General features: G+C 45.0%; 1 protein-coding gene and 1 long non-coding RNA gene across 8 annotated transcripts; one reads left to right on the forward strand and one right to left on the reverse strand.

Moving 5' to 3' along the window:
* Positions 1–1,706: 1,706 nt before the first annotated feature.
* On the forward strand, positions 1,707–11,327 carry LOC142952678 (uncharacterized). Its single transcript, XR_012954701.1, has 2 exons — positions 1,707–4,497; positions 9,385–11,327. It is a non-coding gene; the product is annotated as an uncharacterized LOC142952678 (long non-coding RNA).
* Positions 2,722–18,739, reverse strand: LOC142952677 (TSC22 domain family protein 1). Of its 7 annotated transcripts, none has more exons than XM_076094542.1 (3): positions 16,101–18,736; positions 5,965–6,016; positions 2,722–4,474 (listed from the first exon to the last, which is right to left on the reverse strand). In XM_076094542.1, exons 1-3 carry the CDS (start codon positions 18,062–18,064, stop codon positions 4,205–4,207), a joined length of 2,286 nt encoding a protein of 761 aa, XP_075950657.1. In that variant the 5' UTR covers positions 18,065–18,736; the 3' UTR covers positions 2,722–4,204. The 7 variants fall into 7 exon arrangements, 6 of the variants coding, with proteins under 6 accessions (XP_075950657.1, XP_075950662.1, XP_075950661.1 ...); XM_076094547.1 differs by having other exon boundaries at positions 16,072–16,109; XM_076094546.1 differs by lacking the exon at positions 16,101–18,736 and adding an exon at positions 13,978–15,612.
* Between the last annotated feature and the right edge of the window lie 842 nt (positions 18,740–19,581).

Here is a 19,581-nt window from a genome sequence, read left to right on the forward strand (position 1 = left end):
AGATGTTGTTGTTTGTGAATGAAAAAACGTGAGCAAACATCTTCTAGACTCAATATTTTTGTCCTAATGTTCAATAATAGACGAGATTAGAGGAGGAAGTCCACTGCCGAGAATAGAGGAGATATGAGAACAAACTGTTCTGTGACCTCTAGGTCTCTATCTGCACTCCGAAAGAGCAACATGGATTCCTTACTATGCGTATGGATTAGTGAGTGCTATTTGCCAGTTTTCATCATTTTGAATTATTGTCTTAAAGAGTAGCTTCTGTGCCTGGGGTTCGTTCCAGTTAAACTAAACGCTGCAACACTTCCTGTCCCCTCTCTGGGTGTTTTCTGCAGGAAATCGCTGGTTTATGTGGCCCTAAGAGACATGGTAACAATAACTCACATCACATGGAGCAGTAGAGCTGGTAATGAGCAGGAACGTCCACATGTTTCCAGGGTTTCTCCTGTTAGTGCCACGTGGTTCATCCAGCGACTCACCCTTCGTCTGTGTTCTGTGTGTAACCGGATGTTCAGATGTGAGCTCTGATTGAGTGCACATGTGCAGATGTTGTTCTCCCTTTTGCAAAAGGACCGAACCTTTAATATTTAGAGGATCTAACCGGCTCTCATCACTGCTGCTATTGGGTCAAGCATTCTGTCTGAAACCGTCACTCTATTTGCTCACGACAGTTTTATTTCTGTGTGTGAAATCACCTGCTGTGTGGTCACATGCTTTAGTTTGTTTCCTCTTAACTCAACTACTAAATCTGGTTTCATCCGCAGTGTATATTTGGGATTTCGCAGCGATGAGAGTGTTGTTATCAGGTTTTTCTCTCTGTGTGTACAAAGCGTATTTCTGATGCCTAGACAGGCTTTACCCCATGTAGGGGAGGGGGGGGGGGGGGGGGGGGGGGATGCTCAGGGTTTAACCAGCAGGCCACCCGCTTTCTCAGTGGGGGGTCCAGTTCAGGGGGTGTAAAGAGGATTTTTAGGGTTGATTTTGGGGCACAGTGGTCTTTGTATGTCTGGAAACATTGGGCCGGAAACAGAGGTTGTGAGGATATCATTTTATGTGCGCTCTTGTCAATAACACCTCTGGTTGGACACTAATAAACCGCTTAAATATGCCAGCAGGCCTAAAGATTTTACTGGATGGATCACAGCACGCAATGTAAATAATTCTCTTCTATATTTGTGCCTCCAAACATCAGCAGCGGCACAAATAGACGAGGTTAATCCGCGTGTGATCCCTCGGCCTCGGAGAACATCCTGTCCCGGCGGCGGCGTGCTTGAAGAAAACACCTTTTGTCAATGAAACGGGATTTGTGAAAGTGCCATCTGGAGAGGAGCTCTGTCGCCACGTGGCGTCTGATCCACCGAGCCAGCCAGTCAAGGTCTGGGATCAGACTGACCTGAGGAGCGGGAGGAGGCCAGGTCGAGGCCGTCTAAATAGATTTACACTAGATTAAAGACCTCAATTAATTAGATTTGGTCCCAGGACACCACAAACTAAAGCTCTTCATTGTAGCCGCAGGTCAAACTTCAACCAGAGTTGTAAAAAACAAAAACTATCACATTAAGCAGTTTCTTTTCATTAAAACAACTAAGAAACTCTAAAATAAAATAGTTTTTAATCGCCTGAATTGAGAGGAAATTTCATTTTACACGTTAGATTTGAGAGAATTTAATCAAAAATGCCAAAATAAATGGGATAAACCAGAACAACCCTATGTTAGTATATAGCTAGTGTTACAGTCTGCTGCATCCCATTGTATGGGTGCATTATTACATATTAAGTGGTTACAATCTTCAGTTTTATTAACTTTTATCTAACTTTTTTTAAACTGCACTGATGTTAGTATACAGAATAAACGGTGACGTTATGGTCTGGGTTATACAAGTATGATTTTATACTGTCAGATGTATCAGCAGCTTAAGTCTGCAGAACATAAACTGTAGCATCTGTACATGTCGGGAGAAGATTAACAAAACGATTTATAGTAAGAAACATCACAGCAGAACTAGAAGTCTCTGAGATTAAAAGGCAGACTTTACTGTGTATTCATGTTTACAGATAAAGTATGTTTACATGTATGAAAGTACTTTTAGACATTTTCTTTTTCTATTTTAAAGCACTTTTGCAATCCCTAGTTTTGAATGCTCTATTAAAAATACTTTATTATTATGGGATAAACACAAACAGAGCTAAATACTACTGTTTAAGGTGTTTTACACACAAACACACGTAATGTTCAGCTCCTATAATCGCCTTCATGTGACGTCGTCGTCCCACATATCTGCGCGCTCCCGTTCGCGCGTCGTCGACGAGAGCGCAGGTCCACGTGCGGTGGGCGGAGTAACCGTAAGACGGCTCTGGAGGGGGCTCGGTCGTATGTAACCAATGAGAGGTCGATGTTTAAGTAAATATTTACACGCTGGTACACTTCTGCGCATGTGCGCTGAGGTCTATGGAGGACGCAGCCATTCATGCTTTAAGTGGGATTTGTGTGGGTGAACTGGGAGGCAGTGAGGGATGTTTATTAGCTATTAGTTTATGTGGGATAACATGGTTCATTTGAGGGAAAACTACATTTATGCATCAATTTAATGATTTAAATCCAGAGTTTATAGTTTCTAAATGGAGAAAAGTCATACGTTAATGGTCTTTTTATGACTAAAATCTAACTTCTATCTATATACTTCTATACAACCACGACATTGTTGAAAAAGAGTCCAGTTTTTTTACTTATTTGTTTTCATTTTTTATTTGAGGTGCAACTGTCTAGTGCAATTGTAACGTCACATTTGTGATGGGCTGAGGAACATGCACGAAACATCAACATACGTCTGCTAGGCATCTTCCTTCTTTTCTTTGTGTTGCCAATTGTCTTGTTGTGTTCAGCGCTCAATTTGCACAACGAGCAACTCAAAACACTGAACAAAAGACCAAAAAACAACAAAAAAGAAACCACGATTATTCACGAAAAAAAGACCGATATCACACGTCCCCAAAACGGTGAAACAGTCCAGATGAAGTTAAGCGACGTCAGCGGAGCGTTGACGTCCAGTAAATAATCCTCGTGTGTTGCCACCCTGAGTAACATCACAGGTAGTTCAAAACCTGGCAAAACCATAGATATATATATATAATATATATATGTACATATATTTACATATTTTGAATAAAACAACTAAAAAAGCTTGTATATATGTATCTATGGTTGGAAACCAGGCACTTGGCAGAGTTCAATTGGAATTTTTTTCATCTGTACAAAATGTACTACCTAGAAACAGTCATGTCCTAATTATTTTTCCTTTCCATCAATTCATTTTTACACATCACTTTGACACTAATTACATCAACAAGAGCAGAAACATAAACAGACAAAAACAAACCTTTCCCAAGACAAAGAAAAAGAGGAAACTTTTGATTCCCTGCGTAAATGTTTTATGCTCCATCCGAGAGCGGGGAGGGTGCATCGAGGGTGGGGGACGGCGACGAGAACCTCCGAGAGAACAAAGAGTTCTCAGAGTGAACGACGAGGCGCAGCTAATATATACATTTAATAATTCTTTATAACCCCCCCCCCCTCTAAACCCAGAACATCAAGACGACGCGTCCTCGTCTTCACATAAAGTAAAATGTGACTCTTTAGGACTCCCATTCCAGATGGGTCGTGCGAATCTGTGTTTCGTCCGCTGTTTTTGAATCGATTGAAGAAAACAAAAACAAAAAGTGCAAGAACCGCAGCACTAAAAAACAAAAAAAAAAGTAAAAAATGTCAGGTGTGTGCTGATGGGACAGTGCTGGGTTGAGAAGGGGAGTGTGGCGAAGACGATGGCTTTCCACAGGTCTCACAGCGAGGGATTCGTTCAGCTCCTTCCTCCGCTGGGCGATGGGTCGACTGTCCTCCTCCTCATCATCATCGTCATCACGATGAAGACGACGATTGTCTGGAGCAGGTAATAAAAGCGGACGACACACACACACACACACACACACACACGTCGGTGCAACTCCGAAGTCTTTTAGTTAAATTAAATGTGCAACAAAAGAAAAGTTCGTCCTCCGGTTGAACGTGTGCGCTCCTCGAGACGGTGGCAAAGTCGGTCTTGATGCTAGAGTCAGTTCACAGTATGGCACGACTCCTTCCTCCTTCCTCCTCTTCCTCCTTCCTACCTCTCATCCTCAGGGGGCTCTCCAGAGTGCAGTTTCTGTGTTACGCAGACGTGCCGGAGCTCTGTGCGGAAGGGAGGGCTTGTGCCGTCCCGGCTGGGACCGGAACCGGAGGCTGGGCGGTGCCGGTCGGGGAGCCGTCGGTCTGGACCTGCGCCTGGAACTGAGCCATCTGCTCGGGGCTGGCCAGGTTCTTCAGCAGGTTGTTCTCCTGCTCCAGCTGAGTGTTGCGCTCGATCAGCTCTTTGATCTGCTCCTTCAGCACCTCCACCTCTTCGCGCACCGCGTACATCAGGTGGCTCTTCACCAGGTCCTGAGGACGCAGACAGAGACGAGGTTAGTCGTGTAATTCATCGCTTTTAAACATCTTGTTGTTTGAGGCTGTGAACATATAGTCAATGAAGTGATCAGTCAGAAGACTCATCTGCAGATATGTTGATATTTTTCATGTTTTTATTTCCTTCCCTCTTGTGTGTCATTTTTCAAACAAAAATCCCCCAAATTTGCTAGTTCCAGCTTCTCAAAAGTGAAGACGTACTGCTCTTCTCTCATTTGTTATTGTAAATTTAATATTTTGGGGTTTTGGACTGTTGGTCAGACAAAAGATGCAATTTCTTCATCTCTGTTTCTGAGGAATTGTGACGAGCATTTTACATTTTTATGTGCCATTTAATCATTTGTCAATTAACTGACCAACTATGTGGATAACCCATTAATCATATGAAGGTTACAGTTTCTCAACTGACGAAGGAAAAAAAATGAAAATGTCTCTTTAGTGTTTGAGGAATTATAATTGGCATTTTGTCGACTAAATTGGTATCAATTAAAAGAAAAAATAATGTCCAGATTAAATCGATAATTAAAATAGTGGATTACACACTCCATGAGCCACACATACTTCTTGACTTCCTAAACCTGGTCTCCTTCGTTTTTATTTTTTATTAAATATATTTGGCTTGGCTGCATTTTTAGTTCGATCAAACTGACTCAGAGACATGCTGTTAGAGTGGAACAGGTAATTTAGTGTCGTCTTATATCACTTCACATTATTACACAGAACACACCAGCTGTCTCATGAGGACAGGAGGACAACAGGAATGCATGTACAACAATGTGAACTCCTCAGAAAACGGTGGATCATTACAAAGAAAAAGCTGTACAGTGCCCTCTCATGACGGCTGAAGGAGGATTTGGGTTTAATTATCTGAGCATCCCCTCCTCTTCCTCCTCCTCCCTGCCCCGGTACGCAGCGAGGGAACAAAATGTTCCTGCACCGGAGTGGGAGGAGCCTATCACCGGCAGAGCTATTTATACTGAGCCGCGGGGAGGCTGCTGCTTGCCTAGCAACACGGGGCAAGGGGGGGGGGGACGACGACGACGACGACTATGTATATGCATGAGAAAGAGAGAGAGACAGGGGATAGCGTGTGAACCTCTGCCCATTTCAAGTTGCCAGCAAGCCGGAGGTCATCGGTCTAAATCGTGACAGCAGGAAACCCCTTCGCAGGTGCATATATGCGGGAAATCATGGGTTTTTACGCATCAGCAGCTGGATTTATAAGCAGAAATACTCACGTAGAAAGCAAAAAAAGCACCATAATGCTTCTCATTCATTCACTCCTCAACTTTCCTCCCTACAAAACCATAACGTTATCCGTAAAATATCATTTAACAGGCAATTAAATCATGACTAAACAGCTGCAGCGCGCTCTGCTTTACATAACCTTTGTGCGCCAAACGGGCATATTTACCAACACTGTGCGGGTTGTATGATTATTAGATGACTGGATTTATGTTGCTCACCATTGCTTGTTCAATCTTGTTGTCGATGGCCACCACACTCGCACCGGAAGAGCTGGAAGAAAAGAAAGATGTTGATCATAAGCCGCATGCATGAGGACACCGCAGGGTTGGATCAGAGGAAGCTGCGGGTTTTATGCTGCAAACAGTATAAATACATAAAGTCTGGGTGGAAGCTTTCATGAGGAAACAATAATTCCGTTAGTAATAAGAGGAGATCTCCATTTAGTGTCTGCAACAAAGCAAATGGAGGTCGAGGAAAGCTTTGATGGCGGAGAATCAATGAGCCTGAACATTTTTACGCATGAAATGAAGTCACCAAGCCTCCAGCACGGCGCTAATACGACAGCGATAATGCGCAGTGACTTTACCTATTGTCAAGCCGGACTGACGCGCTCCCCTTCCCGAGCACAGAGGACAGAAACGATATCGAGAAATTCCTCAGGTGACAAACGCCAAGATCCATCGCCACTGTGTAACAATGGGAATTCATGCTATTCCCATTAAAACCCCCGAAGGCGACTCCTCGAACCGGAAATCCAGCGGTATAAAAGTAGAAAAATAGCGCATTATTGTTGGGCAGTTGGATGTCTGCTCTCCGGGCGACCGCAGAGCTCACAGCCGGGACACACAAAGACTGAAGCGGGGCGGGCTGTGCAGCTCCGCGCACCGCGGCTCCCTCTCTGGGTGATGCATGCAGGAAAAACAGCGCCAGCAGCCGCGCGATTGGCGCAGACGCGAGCTCATTAGCATAATGCATGCGGTGGGAGGACGGCTCCCGGATTGGAGGAGAGGGTAATAACATGGGAATAATTCAGCAACGTCTCTCTGTACCTGCTGCACCGTCCTCGAGACGATGGAGCACGCAGCAATTCAACAGCGGACATTTTGGTTTTTTTTAGCGTCTATTTTGTCTCGTGTTGTCTCAAAACTGTCCTATAAATGTGGACTGCAGGTGATGGAGAAAGTGTGACTGAAACAGTGACTCCACCTGTCGGTTATAACTCACGCGCGTGAGGACACACTGACGTCTGTGCAGTGGTGTAAACAGAAGAAAAGAGACACTTTCATTGTCTCTGAGAGGGGATTATTCAAATAAATAATTAAAAACGAATTGATAATGATAAGAAATAGTTAATTATGAAAACGTGTATTAAAATTTGGTCCCAGCACACCACAAACTAAAGCTCTTTATTAAGTATTTCATATTAAAATATGAAACGTGATGTCTGAAAACTATAAAAGAGAAGAGACAACGTATTGTCCTTCTCCATGATACTGAAATGTCAGACAGTTATTAAGGGAAATCACAAATGTATTGTTTTATTTGAACACATTTGGTACATTTGGCCATTTTAATTCAATCAGTACGAGCTAACGGACCTCTAACTGTTGCTTCTTCACACCTTCTCTCAGCACCTTAGCTGCGTTACATCCGTCTCTGGATCAGTTAGTGGAAGTGTGTCAACATGGGAGTTTGAAGATCAGAAACGTGGAGGAGGAGAAGACAAAACCTGCGTATACGTTTGTATTTTAGGGCTTTAACGGTCAAAGGGAACTCGGACAGGATTTAGCGATCTTACAGAACTGGAAATGAACATTTGTTCTCCTTTTTCTTTCTTCCAAAAGGAGCAGCGTCACATGTTTTCTGTATTGTCTGTTATGGGAAATATTAAACACTCCACTGCAGGATAAATGTGTGTTTTTACAGGTTGTATATTTCTTGTTGGACAGGCTGTATGAATAATGGGTTTATTGGAGACTGAAGTCTATTAGTGGCGTGATAACTGAACAAAGGGAAGCAAACATGGGCCGACTGGATCGATTGAGGAACTGGAACATGGTGCTTATCTCTGGCAGTTGAGATTGGAGGGAAAAGCTCAACTGAAAGCAGACCAGATATAAAGTCTTGGGTCCGGACGTGTGAAGGTCCACGTTACGGTGAATAAACATCAGCCAGCCTCGCTCTCCTACCCGCACACAGTCAAGTGTAACAGCATGCATGTGCAGGAGCGAGAACACGGTGTCCTCAAACACACTGAGAGTAACATCCAATCAACTGGACGCCACCACACCGATCAGACACACCAACACAAAGCCCCTGGCTTAATCCCTCTGGACCTGAACCCCCCCACTACACCCCCGGACCACGTGACAACACTACAGCCATCGTTACCTCTTCAGATGCTTCTCCAGCTCCCAGAAGAGCAGCTTCAGGGCCATGGCGTCCCGGCCCAGCCCCTTCTCTCTCATTGATGCTCTCAGGCTAAAAACACCCCAAAACAAACACCACCACCACTGCACCTCCTCCGGCCTCCTGACCTGCGCCCTTTGGCCCCCCGCCCGATCCCCTGCTCCCCTTAGCTGTTGGAGATCCACATAGGGGGAGCCCCGACCAACAATGGAGGACGGGGATGAGAAGGTGTGTGTGTGTGCGTACAACAGGAACGTGAATCCTCCTTACGAAGCCTGAATCACACATCGACTCTCAAGACGACTGGGTGCATGGTGAGGGGAGATATGTGGGTGGGTTGTGATGTCACCTCCCCTTCTGCTGTTATATAAACTCTCAGCAGAGATTAGGACGAGCTCCTCATGACCACACACCTACAAGCCACTCCCATCGGTCTGCAACCTCTCGCTCCTTCATGTCTTTCCTGTTTGTATCCTCAGTGATGGAGATGGACGTCGGCGTGACACCCTACTCTAAACCTCCTGGTATCGGTCTATAATGACGAGAGGGTCCCTTAAAATTCCCCCGAGCATAACAGCAAACATTCCTCACATGGTGCCCCTCCTTAAGGAGAATGTGTATGTTGAACCAAGCATGTCTTTAGCCGTCCAGTCGCTCCTCATCAGCGGATGCACACTTGACACACACACACTCACAGTATGGGTCTCCACTGGAGCACGGCTCACGTGTACCTCCATGTTATCTCCCACGCAAGCGTGCATCACAGTCTGAACAAAGCCGATCAAAACAAGACGGCTAGCTAGACGGTAGATCAGCGCACAAAAAACTCCAACGCATCAACGCTGTACCTCAAAAAATAACTTCAGAGAACAAAGGGAGGAGGCGACCGTGATAGAAGATGGTGCGCAGTTGTGGGGACCACAAAATGGCGGCGAGGTGCGCGCACGGGGGTGAGTTTGTTGGTGGGATTGCGCTCAATGCACGCAGTGAATGTATTAACCTCATTAGGTGAAGGTCACATCTTTTCTCTCCTCCACTGTATGTGTCACTAATCCGAGAAACAATCGAAGGGCCAGAAAGCAACGGGAGAGTGGCAGAAACTAATAAAACGTCACTAAAATTTGTATTTTGTGACTTAAAAAGGTACCATCGTTGATTAGTAGCGACTGTTTTTTCTTATTTGTCACTTGAAAACTCTTCATATCTATCTGTACATTGTGTGCTTGCAGATCTGGGGTCGGCGTACACTCGGAACAAAAGGCTCGGAGATCGTCTGAGGGGAGCGTTCCGGAGACTTTTAGCCAATCGGCGATGGCGCAACGGATTCAGCTCAGCCAATGGCGAGAGACCTTGACGCCATGACATCATATTCATTATGTATCCACGTCCGTCCGAAGCTAGTGTGCGTGGCGTGTGCAAAGGGTTGACCCATATATTACCTAACCACCATGTTAAAGCTGTACTACACGTGGGAGACTTATATGCTGTCAGGAGAAGTAGTGGTAACGTAATAATACTCAGTTTAAGTCACTTAAATGCCAAATTAAATCTTCCTTATTGGGCAGGCTACCGTGTTGATGTTCCACTAAGACTTCATTAGTTAGGTAATGAGCGCTCCACCCTGCCAAACTGTGGATAAAACAATTACCAAGCTCCCGTAAAACAAAACGACAAAATACTCTCTACATAAAACCACAATAATCACCTTCCAGGTGAGAGTTTAAGAAGGCAGAGGAGATATCTTTGAGCTCCAGTGGCTAAATGTTCCAGAAAAGAAAAGTGTTGAACCAATAGTGCGAACAGAAGCCCAAAAGCCTCCCTGTGTGTTCGCTGTCCATACACTAGAAGGCGACGCCCCCTTTTCTACCACAGCCCTTCCTTTATCCACAAAAGCACCCAGCTGAGTGTAAGTAACACTTCCGTCTCGCTGTATTGTGCAGTTAGAGTGAAAGCAGAGCTCAGGCTGCAGTGTTATATGATAATGTAAAGCGGCTTTGATAGCAGAGAACATTATAAAGCAATTAGGGAGGTGATTATAGCAGATGATGCCAGAGCCTGGACTGCTTTTTATGTGCCTCCATCAAATACTGTTTCACTGCTTCTCCTCTTGCATCCTATTTTTTTATTTTTTTTATCAGCTCCGTGATTCGCCAGCCACCTTCCGCATCACTTGTCCTCAAGCCGCTGGGAGACATGCGCTCGCGTGTGTCCCATTTTAGTGTGCGAGGCTATGTTTTGCAAACTGGAGGGATCCGGTTTTTGGGAGGCTTTGAACGCTGGCATTTTACACAGAGGAGAGCCAATGCCGACAGCAAGATCAACCCCACAGCACACACACACACACACAGAGACACTTAAACAAAGGAAGTGTGCTTAGATCTTCCAAATTTAGAAATAAAAAGAACAGAGTGACAATTATGGGAAGGTATAATTCATAAGCGGACAACGGTAGCAATCAAATACAACCCTCTGCTTGTTGATAATCGCCCTTGATCTTTGCCCAAACACAAAGCAGGAACAACCCAAAACTCAACCAGCTCTCGTGGCATCACAGAGCTTCGGAGCGTGAAATCGGTCTCTGCCCTGCACGCAACGCCTTACATAACCTCTGTGCCGTATGGGCCACGGTAGAGACAGACGAGGGAGACGGGAGGCTGAGCTCCAACATCTCGACTAGTTCACTGCAGACGGGCCTTCTTGTGATGGATGAGCTGTCGACAGCCTCACACATTCCTCAACTTGCCTTCCCAAAAAGCAGCATATCCTCACAATATATCAGCTAGAAAAGTGACGTAAACAACACACACGATTAATGACCGACTCGCAGATCAAGAGATTTATCATTTATTCTCTGGCATGTATGCACCCACGAACACACTAAAGGAAGGCAATCTATAAGAACGTATAGGACTGAGCAATAATTTAATGGCATCATGTCGTGATGAAATCATAAATCAACATGATACAATTATGTCGTATTAATCCATAATTACAAACCCCAAAACTGGCAAGAAAGCTCTTCGCCTGCATATTCGTAAAAGCTTTGTATGCACACACGCAAAAATAAAATCTGGCTTCAACAGCCACCCTACCCTCTCTAATCCATGCGTTTACATAAATATATTATACAATCAAATATTACACAACACTGACGACATTAAAAACATCACGACCCCCCCCCCCAGCACATGGCTCCGCAGGGTTTGTTTAAAAAAGGTGTGAGGGCTCGATGTCAATGTAAACACAAAGATCACGGTCGGCGAGGAGAAACTTTGCTCGAGGCTCTCCGCAGTGTGCCGGCGTCATGCTGCGAGAGTGTGTGTGTGTGTGTGTGTGTGTGTGTTTCCACAGTGGTGAGGGTCGAGGCTTTCCACAGAATTAGTACTTCTCTTTACCAGGAAGTGTCACTCTCAGGGGGGATTAATGTCTTTCTCTGACAGGTGGTAGAGGGGTCACGTCACATTTTTCTTTCAAAAAGAAAAGAAAGTAACTGGAAGGGGAAAGGCCTTCCGTGAGAGATGACTCGTAAATATTTTGGACAGATTATGGGGACGGATTTCATCTGTCCTGCTGAAGAGCCCTTGAGCAAGAGTCCCTGTGCTGAAGCCGACCTCATAAAAGTAGTTTGAGAGGGAAAGAAAACAGCAATACGTGTGCGATGAGACCGGTGAAAACTAGTATCGTTGCCTCTCCTCCTCTGCCTCATGTTTTCCCTCGGTGTAAACGCCAGGAGGGGAAAAAGCAGCATTAAAAAAAACCCGTCTCTCCCGTAAACACCTTCCATTTCACATGCATGTGAACAAAAATCATCCTGATGGGCGAGCTCATAAACATAGACAGACATGCACGGACACATTTTACATCCTCTCAACAATCTGCGGCTCTGCATGAAGGCACAAGGCGAGCAAACGGGACACCAGTCTCCTAAAACAAAAAAACACAGATCAAATGCATCCACATGATAGCTGTGAGTTGTGTGTGTGTGTGTGTGTGTGTGTTGCACTGAAGATTCTTTGTGATTCCTACATTGCGTGCAGGAAAGACTCCACTTTTTAGGTCAGAGCATGTCAGGGTTATATAAACTACTGTTGATTTGTGAAGCAACACCGCCACCTTGTGGGGTAACAGCAGTACAACGACGTGAGAGAGAGGAGACAGACAGTTGGGTTTATATCTCTATTGAAGCGTGATTTCATCGCCTCATTAAAAGACAAACGGCTGAACTACCCTCAGGTGTGATTTATTGCTCTCGACATCCAGGAGATTACAACCGAGCAAGAGACTTCACAAGGCTGCCGTCTGACTTCTAATTTAAAAGATCCAAACACATATGACAACACGATTAAACAGAAACCAAGACTGCAAAACACTGAACGCGGCATATATAAACTGCACGCATGATGTGCTAAATGCAAGATGTCTGGTTGCACAAAGACATTAGAGTCGGAGAGTTTCCATAGAAGCACATCTGTGAAGCACTCTGTGAAGCACCTCTGTGATATCCCGTCTTTCAGACAGGTTTCATTTCTATATTTTACAATATTCCAAAGACTAAATAATATAAAATGTAACATACATTTTAGGACAAATCATGCAGCAAAGTTTCAGGCTTTAATGAAGACATTTGTTGAGAAAGGCCAACATACATATGTGTAATCTCTTAAACGTCCTCTAGTCTGATTCTCGAATTTAAATAAATCTCATGTAAAAATATGCAAACTATGTCCACCTAGTCCACGGATGCTTAAGTTTTAGTCTTTAAGCTGACGTGTCATCTTATTCTTGTCTTTGTTACGTTTATTAGTCATTAAAGGGTGTACAAACAATGCAGCGAATTTTGGGGTGTGTTCTCCAGCCAAAGTGAAAAATGTCTAAAGCTTCTCTTCGGATCCTCAGACCACGGCACTGAAAGGAGCTTCTTCAAGTCAAACATCATAATAACACAAGCTCTTCTTTTGACAGTCGCTCCAATCATGAATCCATATTTGGTCCTAGCTGTCGGGATCTCATGAAAGCTCCGTTATGGACGGAGAGCCAATTAAAAACAAGCGTGTCAGCATTAACATCACAACTCAAAGCCGGTACGACCGCTGAGCTCGACTAGGCGGTTTATCATCGATACCGAGATATTAAAATCAACCAAGAGACCAAACTAACATGTTATTCTTCTCACTTTTAGAAGACCAACTCTCATCTTAACAGCAGGAAACTATAAAACTGATAATGCTGTGTGCAGAAGGAACAAATAATCAATAAAGATAGCACTTCTAACTTTTATAGCTCCAAAGGATGAGGTCATACAGATAAATGACCCTAATAAAACACACTAAATGTTCTATGACTACATTTATCTTTGATATGGAGTAAGATGGGAAATCCACACTTAAAGGAAATACTTATTATTAGAATAGAAGGTAAATGATCCTAAAATAATGCCCTGAACCAGAGTGTACGGTGTTATTTTGGTTATTTTTGCTAGAACATGCAGTTCTAGAAGAAATATGCAGACTTGCTCACACAAGAAGTGCTTTGTGATATTATTAATCTCCATTTCTGCATGAAAACAACTTGAAACAGCTCTTCAGCTAATAGAACTCAGTTTAAAGAGGACTATTGTTTTTTTTTACAGTGCGTATCGTCTTCACATCTGCAAACTGTGGTGAGCAATAAGTAAATGCATCCTCTACAACCTGTATGAAAAGTCCTATTTCTCTGTAGTTGTTGGTGGAGAGAGAGAGATATCACACAGCCAACAGGTGGATAACACACTGGAAGTGTGCACGTGAAAGTCACGAGTGTTGGCATCTATCCAAGTCACCGACCTGCAGGCTGAAGGAGAAACAAGGAGCTGACGAAGGCCCCGATTCATATCACCGTCCCTTCGGCACTCTCACTGACACCAACCTCACCGACAACATCGAGAAACAGACCGCAAAGCATCCTGGGAAACACAGACACGCCCACATCGCCGTTTCACAACAAGACGTCACGCACACAGCAGTGCCGGATCACACATTGTCAAAGTCATGACAGCTATCTTTGGGTTTCGTACTGTTGGTCAGACAAACACTATTTGAAGACGTCATTCTGTGGACAAAATTATTTAAAAAATCATTAGTTGCATGAACCCAAATATTGTACTGTAAACAAAGCACTTTGTTTCAATCCATCTGTGACATTCTAAATTGGTGTTAATTTGTGAACGTATTAATTTAAATGGCAGAAGAAAAAAAACAAGAATCTCTCTGCAGTGGCCTTCATACTGTGCCGTCACTGTCACTACTCACGCAGTTGCTGTTCTTGGACTTTGTGAGATCACACTGACTGCTTACCTGTTCATACAAGTTACAAGAGTGGACAGAGACAAACAGACTACTGTCTAGAAGAAAAGGGTAGAGGAGAACAGCTCGGACAGCTGAGATGATGCAAAAAGAAAGGAGACAGAGAGAAAGAAGAGAGGGTGATAAAGAGAGATTAAACAGAGAATATGAGAGAGTAAAAGAGAGACAAAGCAGGATCACAGAGTGAGATGACCATGACTATGAACAAAGACGACACACTCAGACAGTCTGCAGGACAGCGGCCGATTCACGACAAACAGACGGAGAGACGGAAACACACTTACGGAGACACACACACACACACAGTCGTGCCTCAAATTGTTGACAAAAGCCTCCACAAAGAACACAGTCCTGCTGTCTGCAGCTGAATACGACTACGTCAAGATCAAACCAGTAGTTGTTGCACCCTGCGTCTCTCCGTTCCTCGCGCTCTCAATGTGAACAGCTGACAATACATGAACAGTTCAGCTCACCAAAGAACTGCTGTGCTGATAATTAAATTGGAGGAATGTTTACTGGCACAGCAACTGTTGTTTTAACCATGGAACTCCTCAGACGTGTGAGGATATATACATACATTTGGGAGCATTTGTTGCCACCAGCTCAAATAAAAGCCACAACATTGAAGATTATGTTTTGTATTTCAGTTATGGGTGTTTGGGTGAGGCGGACAGTCAAAGTCCCTCCATAGCCTGCAGGCATTACTGTTGTACTCACAACATGAAACTCCTGCTAAACCAGAACACAGGGCAGTGCAGTGGTAACACTAGACTGCTGCCACAACACTGCTCCATCTCTCTGCAGGGAGAGTTTATCAGATTCATGCAACACAACTCCTGATCAGGCCCTCTACAACTCTGAAAGACTAACACTGCGTCTTCAAATGGGGCACGGGAGCTGTTTTTTTCCAGGGCAATGACTCCATTTAGACCAACCGTGCGTTTTTATAAAGTACCTGCAACTGCAATAACCGCATTTGAGCAGCAAAACTAACAGGAACATAGGATTGAGTAATTGTACACATAAATAAACCCTTGCACAGTTCCCTCGGGTTGGTACAAATCAACAGATCCAGTGTCTAATAAAAGACTAAACCTGAGGGGAGAAGGGAGAGTGAGAGGCAGTGCAACAGGGAAAATGCAGCCTTACTGACGACACAAAGAGTCCTGAGCTGATAGAGGTGGATGTGTGATGGTAGGGGGTCTATTCACGGCAGAGCATCTGCTGAGTCACCAGCTCCCTCTGTGAGTCAGCAGACTTCTACTCCAGCCACTGATATCTTTACAAGAACATGCCCAAATGTGACTCCTAGATCTGAATGAAACTCAGCAAAACCAGCTGCAGGACGCTGTTAATAGGAGAGCAGAAAAGTTACAGTGGTAGAATAAAAACCTTTATCTGTATCATCACTATAAACAGATTGTGTACATCATGCTTGGTTGTTTCAATGATGTGATGAGACAAATATATGTCACTGCACGTTTTGCCCTTTAATATAGTGCAACAGAAAGTATTTGTGAGGTAATGTTACGATGAAAAGCAGCCTGAACTACAATGTTTACTTGAAAACCTTACATTAGAATAAACAGGCCGTGCATTCTCACCTGTCGTCCTCTCCGTCAGCATGCTGAGTCCTGAGGCCTGCAGCAGCGACCATGAAGGCACTGGCCTCAGCCGACATCCCCATGTGGGCCAGTGTTCCAGCAGCACCGCCGCCGGCCTCTGCAGCCCCCTCTCCACCTGCTGTCATCCCGAGCCTGGGCAAACCCAGCAGGCCTTTGTGCTGCAGCAGAAGCTTCTGGGCATCCTCCAGCTGGGATGTTCTTATGGAGCTCCCTCCCAGGGTGAGGAGAGGCTGGAGGTCAGCTTGCAGAGCAGTCAAAGGCATGTAGTGGGTGGCATGGGTGAGCCCTACTGGGACTCTAGCAGTGGAGGGGGGCTGGACTTGTGGCTGTAGCTGTCCTACAAAGGATGCCTGGGCATGGGCGGCTACCAGACCTTGATGGGGCAGCTGCTGCGTAAAGCTGATGGGTGGCTGTGCCGTGACCCCTGGAACTGGTGAAATAGAGATTCCTGTAATATGTGGCAGCGGAGGCTGGACCTGGGTCTGGAAGGGAGCGGTGGGCTGGATAAAGTCTGGCTGTCGGACACCTCCCGGAGCTATGACCCCTGCATGGAACTGAGAGGCAAGGTAACCTCCATGGGGATCCACAGCATAGGGCAACTGCTGGGGTATTACAGGGGGATGCTGATTTACACCAGCCTGTGGTGTTGCTGTAGAGAGCGTGACAGGAGCCACTGGCTGCTGCATGTTGGCCCCACCAACAACCTCCTGGGGTGAACCATAGGTCAGAGGAGAGGTTTGGGCCAGTCCCTGTGGTGGGCTCTGCATGGCTTGTGGACTAGTGAAGTCATGGCTCGGCTGCTGGTAGGGCTGGAGCGTGTGTGGTGGCTGTACAGCAGGTACGCCCTGACTAATCAGAGCATTACCTGAATCAATCTCTACAGCCACCTCGACACCTTTTGGTGCCTCAGACGTAGTTGGATGTGGAACCTCCTTTTCATAATACTCTGTACACGTCCATCTTCCTTTGCGGAATGGCTCAGAGTTAGTGTCTAGTTTGACCACCCTAAAACGAGAGCCAGTAGCAGTCTGAGTGTGTTGGGTTTGAGTGTTGAGGGCAGCAGCAGACGGGCCTGCTCCTCCTCCAACAGAAGCCACGTGCCCACTCACACCAGTGTTGTCAAAACCTGCAGGCCCAGAAGGAGGAACTGCAGCAGCAGTGACAGCAGACACATTAGAAACGTTCATGTTGCCTTGTAGCTGTGGATCAGCAATAGGGGCTGATGGTTGGGTTGTCCCACCTGCAGGTTTACTGTTATCTAACATCGATGGCCTCTGTGAGTGGTTAGTCCCGGCTCTGGAAGCCATAGATGGGCTGGAGCTACCCACGGGAGCGATGGGAAGAGCCGGCACTGAGGGCTCCCCTCCTCCCTGGCTATCAGAGTGATGATGGTGAGGCTGGCTGTGTTGCTGAGGATAATAATGATGATGCATGGTCCCATTTACCATAGAGGTGTGTGGCTGAGACCCCTGAGGGATGGAATGAGGGTGCAGAGGCTCGTTAGGAGACACAATCCCAGGTGTGTCGACCCCATGAAGACTGTTGAGGGTCTCATCAGAAGAGCTTCTCTCCGGCACACCAGTATCCGTGGCCCTGGACACAGACACATCCAGCATATCGGAGGAGGAGAGGTCTTCCGTGTGTGACTCATCCATGTCATCGTAACTCTCAGTGTCATCTGCTAAACTGTTGTTGCCGCTCACATTGATCTGAGCCGAGGTCACGCTTGTTATCTGAAAGCCACTCTTCTTCTTCACCTGAGTGCCAGCCACCTGGGACTGTGGCTGGTGGTGGGGGGGTCCGGGTGAATTGGACCCAGCCTGGGTGGGATTGTCTTCAGCCGTGTTGGCTCCACTGGAGGAGGCTGCAGGAGCACCGCCGCTACCTCTCCGGTAGTGGAAAGACGTTTTCCTACTCTCTGCAGAAAAGTCCTGGTGGTGCATCTTTGCCGTCAATGAGTTACCAAAGGCCAAGAAGTGGCTGACGGCTAAAACAGATGCTATAGCTAGCTGGGTCAGCTTGCAGTACCGCGATACTAACGAGCCATAAGTGAGAAGTCAAGATAATTTATGTCCTTTAGAAAGCTGAACGTTCAAGGGTGTCGTTATAAACGACGCAAGTCTTCCTTGCAGACGTATTATCCGACGTCAGATAGATTAAAAACACTGTATTCAATGATTCAAATTAAATAAACAAAGAAAATTCAGCTAGCCGTCGGTTAGCTTGAAGCTAGCAGCGATTAGCCGCGCTCTTCCACAACCTGGTGTATCACCTCTCTATTTAACACGTATGTTTTGCAGATGTTAGTGCAACAAAAGCCAAGAATAGTTTAGATTTACTCAGGTGGTCTTCAAAGTGAAAGCTTCTTAGCCGGTGTATGTCGCAGGAAATCAGTCGTCGTGGAGTATCCTTTTTCCCGTTAACAAAAATAATCCTGGCGAGGAATAACTTCGTCTGTTGTCAACAGACAACGCTGTCTAAATAATATCCGTCTTTGTAGTGGTGAAAAGTGTCCGCCAAGTCCATCTCGAGGTGTTTTACCGAGCCCGTGTTTGCTGTCTCATTGCCGGTGAGCAGCTACCGAGCTGTCAGTCTCAAGAGGAGGGAGGGAGGAATGCAAACACTGCGACTGCGCATGCGCGTCTCTGCCCAGTTTGTCATTCTGGTGCAACGTTCAGGCTCAGCTTTTAAATCGGAATGTACGGAATAACCTTTTTTTTTTTTTTTTTTTTTTTATAAAAATGTATTTAATCTGTTATGAATCTTTTGTATTATTTAAATAATTGCAATATTATGAATGGGGCGTTTTATGTGGAAATTATCAATTGAACCAAATATCCAGGGTAAGAATTTCTGTTTTACAATATTTATTAAGCAATTGAAGGCAGCACTAGACTGATTAATTAAGTATTCTCCTTGTTAATTTGCTTATTACTGGTTAATACACAACAAATTAAATCATTATCTAATATTTACCCTTTTACACATAAATCATAAACTGAGGTAAGAATGATTTTCCTGATAGAAAATACAGCATTCATTGTTTTAGATGTTTCAGCTTCTATTTTATGTATTCAAATAACCTTTTGATGGAAGGTATAAGCCAATCATTGGTGACAAGTTATGCAAAGCAAGTTCTGACACAAAGATAAAGTTGAACCATCTCCTCATATAGGACCAGCTTGTCTTACCTGTTGGGTAGAAGTCAGCCATTATTACACAAATACACCGATACACAAATATTACGCATCAAAAAGCACTTGGATTTTGATTTACTGATCTGTTTTTGTATATACCTTCTGGCAAAATATTCTCATGTTAAACATATAAGAGTAGGATACACATGTTGCCAGAATGAAGCGGAAGATAAATCGTAGAGTTGAGACACGCCTGTCTGAGCAATTCAAACCTGTCTGCATCACAGCTGTTCATCAACACATGACATGCACCTGTAAGGTTG

This window comes from Anarhichas minor, unplaced genomic scaffold (assembly GCF_050575085.1).
Source record: "Anarhichas minor isolate MPS153535 unplaced genomic scaffold, ASM5057508v1 ptg000018l, whole genome shotgun sequence".
Taxonomy (NCBI): Eukaryota; Metazoa; Chordata; class Actinopteri; order Perciformes; family Anarhichadidae; genus Anarhichas; species Anarhichas minor.

Bases quoted from the DNA above. Each gene is read 5' to 3' on its own strand.
- LOC142952677 (XM_076094542.1), bottom strand. From the start codon at position 18,064: ATGCACCACCAGGACTTTTCTGCAGAGAGTAGGAAAACGTCTTTCCAC. The intron at 6,017-16,100 runs GTGAGAATGCAC...CTTTTCTTCCAG, and splicing joins GCTGACGGAGAGGACGACAG to CTCTTCCGGTGCGAGTGTGG. The intron at 4,475-5,964 runs GTGAGCAACATA...CTGCGTCCTCAG, and splicing joins ACAAGATTGAACAAGCAATG to GACCTGGTGAAGAGCCACCT.